Here is a 9,696-nt window from a genome sequence, read left to right on the forward strand (position 1 = left end):
ACACTGTATCTCTCTTTACCCTTCACTCTCCTCTCTCTTGCTTTCATGAAGATACCTCACACTGTATCTCTCTATACCCTTCACTCTCCTCCCTCTTGCTTTCATGTTCTGTTTCTTTTCTCTCTCTCTCTCCCTTTCACAGTGCCAAGAGTTCTACGCTATTCCATATCAGGTGCTTGGAGACCTACACACACACACACACACACACACACACACAGGACAGGCAGCAGGTGGGCTATAAGTCACCCACTGCTTTGATTAATGCGCCGACATAAGCCAGTCCCATATAAAACCTGCAGGCTTGTTGAGCTGTTCATAAACCGCTGTGATTTATGCAACAGCCCTCCCAAAGACACACACACACACACACACACACACACACACACAAACACACTCACACACACACACACACACTTACTCACTCTCTCTCTCACACACACACACACACAGCTGCACGCACACACAAACAATACCCCCAGACATGACCTGTGTTCAAGGACCATGCAGGGGTACTCCATCAGGTCTGGCTGCTGATCATCATGCAGTTGTTTCAACACAACTTAAAGGTCCGGGGCAAAGATGGAGAATCTCCAGTAATACTTTCAGTCCTTATTCAAAACAACACGATTCAACGCCCACTCACCGAAACATAAGTAAATCATAAAAAGTAATGCTGAAGAAGCTACCAACTTTAAGGTTACACTGAGAAACAAATTAAAACTCCAGCAAATAACTCCACGTCTCATCATAGTTAACACCATCTTGGTACAATGAGATGTGCACACCTTCCTCACTTTTTAAAGGCCTTCTGTGAATGTGTTGTTTCAAAAAATTGCACCACTAGGTCAAGGTGAATGACTACTCAAGTGAGTCTATAGTCTTGAAGATGCCCTGTTAGTATACTAACTAACTAAGCATATACTATACTAGGTATAAACTTAGTATATTATTCCCCTATAAGGATGCCAGCCCCCCTTACACATCCACACACTACTTATGTTATTCCCACACTGTGCTGCTAGTCTTCTGTATCTGGCACTTCATTCATACAGGCTCATATGTTGCTCCTCACAATGATATAACTGAAACAATTATGTTTTAGCAGGATAAATGATCCTGCTTTAACAAGGATAATTTATGATGTAGAATTTTACATTAATATTATGTATTATATTCTAATGCATACGATCATCATTATGCAAACTTACTGTAACTTCTGCACTTCAGCAAAAACCACTTGTCTGTGAAAAAATGAAGTGAGATTTAATTTTCCTTTATCTCCCTCTGGAACGAAATACTGTTTTCTGATTGGCTAATGGGGTGTACAATAAGTTCGTATAGATGGACACCTTGGACGTAGTCCCAGTAGAAAAGTTAAATCGCCGTTCCATATCAATGCTCTTGAATGGTTACCATTGACAACCAACGTAACGTTTTTTTTTCTTCAAAAAACGCACTACTTTCTCTAACGGGAGCACTAGGCTTCAAATCAAGAATTCATCAGGTTATTATGCATATTAAGTTTCCTAAAGATAAAGGAAATTCTAAATAATAATAATAATAGAAATAAAAAACGTTTTGGATTTGGACCATTATCTTTGTAGAACTGGACAGCTCGTCGGCCGTTATCCCTTACTTAGTGGTCCACCAGAGAGAAAACAGCCAACGCGGTCACCTGGGACTGAGGCATACCCATGGGCCCAGCGCGGAGGTCTTAGAGGCATACCCATGGGCCCAGCGCGGAGGTCTTAGAGGCATACCCATGGGCCCACCGCAGAGGTCTTAATGAGATTAGCTCCACTGGTCTTACGTGGGGCTTCACAGTTCTCAATAATTTAGAGCGTAATTGATTACCCGGCAGCGGAGGTTTTCAATAAGAAGCGTGGCCTTACACGCCCGCTGGAAAAAAAAGATGGGGTATTAGTCATTCCGAGTCAGCGTCAGGAATGTCATGCTTGGTAATGCTACACGTGTAGCTAATGACCGCTCAGAGCGCTAGGCGGCAACTCAGAGAAACTCAGAGGAAGAGAGAGAGGAAGAGGAGAGTTTTTGTAGCGGTCGACGTGTGTTGGGTGATTTAGTCGGCTAAGAGTAGCCAGAGGGACTGGGAGAACAAGGTTGCCAGAAGCGGTGACATTCCCATGAGGGCTAACAGACTTTGAGGTAAGAGGTAAAATGATCGTGACTGCTGGAAACATTTCAAGGCAGACAGACATGAAGAAATTCAGAGCGTGAGATAGAATCAGACAGACAGAAAGACTTGTGGAGCGGAAGACAGATAATCAGACAAACAGCGACAGACAGGCAGGCAGACATTAACACAGGCTGAAAGGCAGACATTAACACAGGCTGAAAGGCCTGGTGCAAGCTCACAGTCTTGGCTCTGGCAGACACTTAGCCAAGCTCTTCTTAAAAATCAACAGATATTTGAACCACCACTTTCAAAACAGTATTCTTGGCAGGGTTTCTTCTCTGGCGCACCTGGCCCAGTGTCTGTCTCTGCATTGATTGCCTGCTCCTTTGTCTGTCTTTTCAGGGGCTTTGGCTAAATCCAGTGTAAGCGACTGCTGCAGACATTTTCATGCGTGGCAGCAGCGTTTCATCAAAAGACCAATATCCGGTAAAGAGGGAACTGTAGGTGCTTTAAAGCTTCGTCTGTGTGTGTGTGTGTGTGCGTGTTATATCCGGTAAAGAGGGAACTGTAGGTGCTTTAAAGCTTCGTCTGTGTGTGTGTGTGTGTGTGTGTGTGTGTGTGTGTGTGTTATATCCGGTAAAGAGGGAACTGGAGGTGCTTTAAAGCTTCGTCTGTGTGTGTGTGTGTGTGTGTGTGTGTGTGTGTGTGTGTGTGTGTGTGTGTGTGTGTTATATCCGGTAAAGAGGGAACTGTAGGTGCTTTAAAGCTTCGTCTGTCGGAGATCAGAGGGTTAGCAAACTTTTTTTTCCTTCAACATAAGTCACTTTCCAACTGAAGTTTTTTGTGTGTGTGTATGTGTGAGAGTGTGTGTATGTGTGAGAGTGTGCATGTATGTGCACTCGTGTGTGTGTGTGTGTGTGTGTGTGTGTGTGTGTGTGTGTGTGTGTGTGTGTGTGTGTGTGTGTGTATGTGTGAGAGTGTGCATGTATGGGCACTCGTGTGTGTGTGTGTGTGTGTGTATGTGTGAGAGTGTGCATGTATGTGCTCGTGTGTGTGTGTGTGTGTGTGTGTGTGTGTGTGTGTGGTTAAGCATTTGTGTTGCTGAATATGCTAAGTTTATGGCATATTTATGATAGGCCTACCGGTATTCTGCATTATCTTCCAAAGCCAATTAATCCGCTAAGATTTTAAATCAATGACACTGTAGTCTAACATTTCTGCATTTTAGCAAAGATGTTGTCTTTCTCTGCACACTGAGAAGAGGTGAGCAGGAGATGACCAAGGGGAACATCCTTTTTACCAAACTATCAGCGATTCAAACATTCCTAGCCCGCCAACAGGATGCAAAGCTTGTTGCTCATTCAATGTTGAGTGGGGGGCATACAGCCAGGAAAGACGTGATACATTTCCTTAGTTCCTCTCTACAGAGCACAAAACATCACCCCACTATGCAAATTCCTCTTCTGTAAAAAATGGATCTGCCCCCTGGGTACTAGATCGGAATGATTCGCGAGATGAATTCTGCCATAAAGTAATTGGGTTCTCATCCATTTTTGTAGAGAGTGGAGAAATATCCCTATGAGACTTTCAGGGGCATATCACTCTAGTCAACATGTAAAAATGCTCTTTGGAAAGACAGTGGGCAGCAATATGTCAATAGCAATATGTCACGTAAGATGAATAGATTAAATCTGAAAAGCCTCTAGATTTTCCGGTTGAGTGCAAGCGTTCACTTTTCATGTACATCTCCTGCAACCTGACCTGCAATGTAGGCAGCCGGATTAGTTCATCTAGTTGCACAAATGCCCAACTGCTTCAGTTTAATACATCTCATGTACGATTGGCCATTACTGATTCAGAACTAAAGCTTGACAGGGTGTGTAAAGTAAATCTAATTGGACTTGTTTAGAAGGTGCTCCATTGAAAGGCGTGAGACTAGCCTCGGTATAGTGAGGTGAGTAGTAGTTTGTTGTTGAATATCCCTTGGGTGGGCACATTATAACAGTTATAAAACCCTTTTTCAAGCCACAGATTCAAAATGAATGATAACTACCCCTTTTCCCAGCCACAGATTCAAAGATGATTTTCCCCTAATGCAAAAAAAAAGATTTTGAAACTAGAACCACACAAACCATTTCATCTGAGAGATCAACGGAAACTGGAAACTTTTCAAGATTGGGATCCTAGTCAGCATGGCTGGATAAGGCCTGCCATCGCTGGGAACACTGCATCTACGACTGGTCATCACTGGGAACACTGCATCTACGACTGGTCATCACTGGGAACACTGCATCTACGACTGGTCATATGACATTTTTTTGAGTAGAAAAATAGAGTACTGTGACATTTGAAGAAAGGGACAAATTGCCAGGCATTTTTAAAACCAATTTATGTTCGCCCTGCCAAAAACCATTCAAAAGTAGATCCAACTTCATTCAAGCCTTACTACTTAATGTCAAAGGAATGAAAACCATACTGGCCAGACTGATGGAAGCCATTAGCAACATTAGCATCATTAGCATGTCTTATCATCATCCTGTTATTAATCAAAAGGGAAACAGAATCAAAGGGGACACTGACAATGACAGCTATAGCTATTGAACAGTGAAATACCATAATTTGGATTACACTAATAAACTCTACCAAAATGAAAAGACACAATTATATGTCGCCCTCTTCTCTCTGACAGGAATACTATACTCTGTCCTAAGAGAAAATTGCAAAAAAATTCACATCCCTTCCAGAGCATTTATTTTTTCTTTCTCTTTTTTTCTCCCTTTCTCTCCCTCTCCCTCTCCCTCTCCCTCTCCCTCTCCCTCTCTCCCTCTCTCCCCCCCCTCCCCCCCCCCCTCTCTGTCAGGAAAATGGAGGATGTGCGGAGAGAAGATGAGTTCTAAATTGGGGTTTACAGAGATAAAACTCAGGTTTCTTGACACTGTGTATCTCCAAGAAGAAAGCACAAAGGCCATTTTTCAGTCCATCCCACTTGATGAGGTTGGAATTGTCTGCCTCTCAGAACTATTGAACAATCAAGCTGACAAAAGCAGAGCTGTATGGTATAAGCACAGTCGTCAGCAGAACAGACGCCAGTCCAAAAGCACTACACGCATGGAAACACACACACACACACAAACCTGCACACACACGCACACACACCGTACACACACACACACACACTCACAAACACACTTTTATAGCTGGCTTGACTTGGAGCTGTACTGTAGATCGATAAACCACAAAAAGAAAATTCTTAGATCATAATAGTGTAAAGGCTGTGTTGCAAGACCCTTGCATTCTTGATGTTGACATGTTTGATATGGGGCGCCGTTTGTAAAAGGTTGCACGTTCTAAAATCCTGCTCAGTTTTGGTACATTAAGTATTATCATTTTATTATCATCATCAGTTGTTAAATAATATAAATCTTGAATGTTACTTAATGTTACTTATGTTAAATATAAATGTTAAATATTAGTGTTAAATGTTAATGTTAAATGTAAGAACAAATATCAAATGTAAATGTTAAATGTAAATGTTCAGTCTACATGTCAGACTTAAGGTAATTCATAGCTCTCAGTCACGTAACTACACTGGATTTACATTAATTTCTCTCTAAATGTTTGAAAAAGTGACATTTGAATATTGTCATGCTTTTATTTTCATACGATAAGGCTAAAGGTACCAAACCTGAGTAGGATTTTAGAACGTGCAACATTTTACAAACAGCGCCCCATAGTTTGAATGCCTGGTTGATTGTTTTGAGGCTAAATTGGCAGAGGCAAGACCAGGAAAACAGTAATGTAGTGCTGTATCAGTGAAACAGAATTGGATTACAATGTAAACATACAAATGCAGATTCCAGATAGAGTTTACTTAATTCTTCAGGAGTGTTTGTTTTAATTATTTTAGATAATGTTATGTCATCTCTGAACTCAAAGCACATTGTGTCTATTTTTACCATATGAAATGTGCTATATACATACTCAACCATACTGTGTGGACAAATTCCATACTACAACCAGAAGAATTATTGTCAGCATTCATAGCTACCTCAGCACAGAAAGGAGATTAAAGTGTTTGTAACCACCAATGCCCTGTCTGGCAAAAGCGGCAAACTGTTTAGAAGGGAGTCATGTACACAGCAGTCTTTCCCTATCTGTTGAATGTGTAATATTTATAGGGACACAGCTAGGGCAGCAACTATAAAACAATGCAGCTGTGATTAACAGGGCATGTTAAATGTAGAACCCATTGAACAGCAGTGGTCAAGTGACCATGACTATGGCTGCTGTGGGGGCCACTTGTCTTCCACACTATATAAAAGGTCTGTGGAGACTCCTATCCTAAAAGCTTTTCTGTGCTGTCAGCCAGTGAACCTGGTAACCTAATAAGATAATGTTGTATTTTACCACATTGCCTCATACTGTTTTGCATCTTTTTGAGACAAAACAAATGTATTCTATTCTAACTCCCCATGCTTTTGGAATAAACATCAAACAAAGGTATTTTGCTTCATGGGTAAAGACTTTCAGCAGTATACTAAGTTTGTATCTTGTAACCTTGTTCTACCTGAGCCGAACAGAATAAATAAAACATAGAACCTTTCCCCCCAAGCAGTGGCTCCAAACACCATCTGGTACCTCATCTTACCAAAACGTCATGTGGAGGCCAGAAGCCAATCAATTTAAGATTTTTTTTTTTACTTGGCTCACAAAATAGTTTTTAGGCTGAATCAGTGAATTTCTACTTTCTTTCCTTACTGAATACAGCGTCATTCTGTAAACCCATCTTTCAGGTGAGGTCTGGGGTATCTTGTTTCTCAGTGTGATGTCCATACCATATACTACACTGGATAATTTGAACTCCCTCCTCAAGACAGTTATCTCTAAAAATACCCTAAAGATGTTGTCTTTATCTGAAAATATGGTGCCAGCATACAATCACATGAATAACAGGTACAACCAGTGTAACTGTAATGTGTTTATTTGAGCTGTACACTAAATGATAAGACTGTGTTGTGATGATGAACGTAGAGTCAACCATTTGGGACTTCTCTGCGTCATGAAATGGGTTGCCCACCTCTCCCAGCCTGCGTCTGTGAGTTTGAGTCTCATTTCCATTGTCTGATCAGGACTCCATCATTCACAGGAGTCTACACCACTCTGTCCGCCCCGTGCCTACTTTTTAATTAAACATTTTTCAAATTGATGCAGTAACCTACTGTGAGGCTTAGAGTGAAGTTACACTGCTGTTTCCAACAGGGCAGTGAAAAGATGGTGAAAAAGTCGAAAGGAAAAACAACTATGATTTAAGTTTATCTCACAATAAATATATTGAATTATTGGGAAGGGTTTACCGATTGTTGGCTTTTGATAGTGATGCTTACAATCTTAACAAACTCTAGTTGTTGTGATGTAGTCCATTTCAATCAATTTAGCAATGGCTAATTAAGAATGGTGCTAATGATCTCCACCAAAACTGAAACTTCCAATATGGATTGAATGAAATGGACCAGATGAATATGTTATCTGGAAAATGACTGACTGAATAGTTTGATTTGTTCTTTGACCAGGTAATTTGAGAGTACTGTGGCCTAGTATTTGCCGTGTTTAAGGGGCCTGCTACCTACTTCTAGGATGTTGACAACTGCAATATGGAAATCTCATGTATAATTTTGCTCTCATTCATATTTATACAAACAGTATAATGGCATATTCCCAACATTTGAAGAAGATTAAAACAGCATCACTCTGCCATTTGAAATAGATCCCTTTGGGTTAAAATGCACCATTTGAATCAATGGGACTGTCTTTCTGACTGACCTGGATTTGATTAAGCATTTTCACAGTCCAGAGACCAGAACATTTTGTTGTTTTTCTTCAGCATCGGGTTAAGTAGACATTTTGTTCTTTAACCAGGATCTTATAGAATAGTCAATATGAGCAATTAAATCATCTATCCTTTCAGCAGCAAATAAGCCTTAATATCAACATTTTCTTATAAGTCACTAAGTTCTCTCATAATCGTATTTTAAGAATTAATGTTTTTCTACTCACATCACAAGAGAGCTATTTGTTTTATGTAAAAACAATATCTGGCTCATAGACGATAAATATTGAGGAAATGTCAACATCTTTACAAAGTGGTACTCTATAAAGCTGAAAGACACGCCTTGGAACTCCACCTGGGAATAGAGGAGGCAGACTTTAAGGGCACCCGTCAGACTTTTCACACACTGCTCTGCACCGCTGATAGATGATTTCATCTTCTCTTCATCTTTCCTCTAGCCTCTTGTGTGCTGTGAAAATAACCAGCCTGTTTTACACACACACACACACACACACACACACACACACACACACACACACACACACACACACACACACACACACACACACACACACACGTAAACACACACACACACACACACACGTAAACACACACGTAAACACACACACACACACACACACGTAAACACACAGACACACACACGTAAACACACACACACACACACACACCACTACAGCCAGGTGAAGCTCCTTACCTCATACTCCACATACTCCTCCTCTTCCACGTCGTAGGACACGGTCTGGATCTTGACGTCGTCCACGTCGTGCAGCAGTTTGACCTGGGCGTCCTCGGCGCTGCCGGGGGTTTCGGCCGAGGCCAGAGTGGTGGCGGCGGCGGCCATCTTGTCCTTCTTCTCTGCGGTGAAGGTGGTCTCGCAGCACTCGCTCTTATAATCCTTGGCTTTCGTCGTCACGGCGGCGTCGTGGTCCGCGTAGAGGATGAAGTTGGGCCGGTAGAGAGCCTCCACGGCCAGGTGCAAGGAGGTGGCGTCCAGGAGCTGGTGGGCTTTGGCTTTGCTGTTTCCACCTCCTCCTCCCCCGCCACCTCCTCCTCCTCCACCTCCACCTCCTCCTCCTCCTCTTCCTCCTCCTCCTCCCACCAGTCCTCCTCCTCCTCCTCCTCCTCCCCCGCCCACCAGTCCTCCTCCACCACTGCCTCCTCCTCCTCCTCCTCCTCCTCCTCCTCCTCCTCTCTGTTTCTCCTGACCACAGTAGCCTCCTCCTCCTCCTCCTCTCTGTTTCTCCTGACCACAGTAGCCTCCACCTCCACCTCCTCCTCCTCCTCCTCCTCCTCCTCCTCCTCCTCCTCCTCCTCCCCCCGTCACAAAGTAGTTGATAATGTTTTCCTGGTACTGGTTGCTGGAGAAGTCGCCCCCGTAGCCGTAGTCGGCCTTGACCACGTGGTGCTTAGTGTTCTTATCCAGCAGGGGATTCTGTAGCTCACTGAGGCTCTCCATGCCTGGGGAACTGGGAGGTGGTGGGGGGGGGTCTGGTGGGGATGAGGACAGCCCTTCAGAGTGACGAGGAGGCAGGGAGGCAGGGAGGCAGGGAGGTGACCTTGGCTTGGTGGATGAGACGAGCGCTAATGCTGCTCAGTGGGTCGGACACTGTAGGAAAAGAAGGGAGTTTGAGGGAGGAGGGGGGGGGAGAGACACAGGAGACATTACTTAACCACCGGAGCACTGGGAGAGGTTCTCATTCAGAACTTTTCAACA

The 9,696-nt window shown here is 43.0% G+C and overlaps 1 protein-coding gene across 1 annotated transcript in view; it reads right to left on the bottom strand.

The window, feature by feature from the left end:
* The window catches only part of LOC308360245 (synapse differentiation-inducing gene protein 1-like), a gene marked incomplete at both ends in the record, with an annotated part of 21,305 nt that extends 11,867 nt beyond the window's left edge, over positions 1-9,438 (bottom strand). Inside the window, 2 exons of the mRNA XM_080832050.1 lie at positions 8,677-9,071; positions 9,252-9,438. Coding sequence (XP_080688176.1) covers positions 8,677-9,071; positions 9,252-9,438 — 582 coding nt within the window. The remainder of the gene's footprint in view (positions 1-8,676; positions 9,072-9,251) is intronic.
* Positions 9,439-9,696: the final 258 nt, after the last annotated feature.

Source organism: Sprattus sprattus (assembly GCF_963457725.1).
Source record: "Sprattus sprattus genome assembly, chromosome: 2".
Lineage (NCBI taxonomy): Eukaryota > Metazoa > Chordata > Actinopteri > Clupeiformes > Clupeidae > Sprattus > Sprattus sprattus.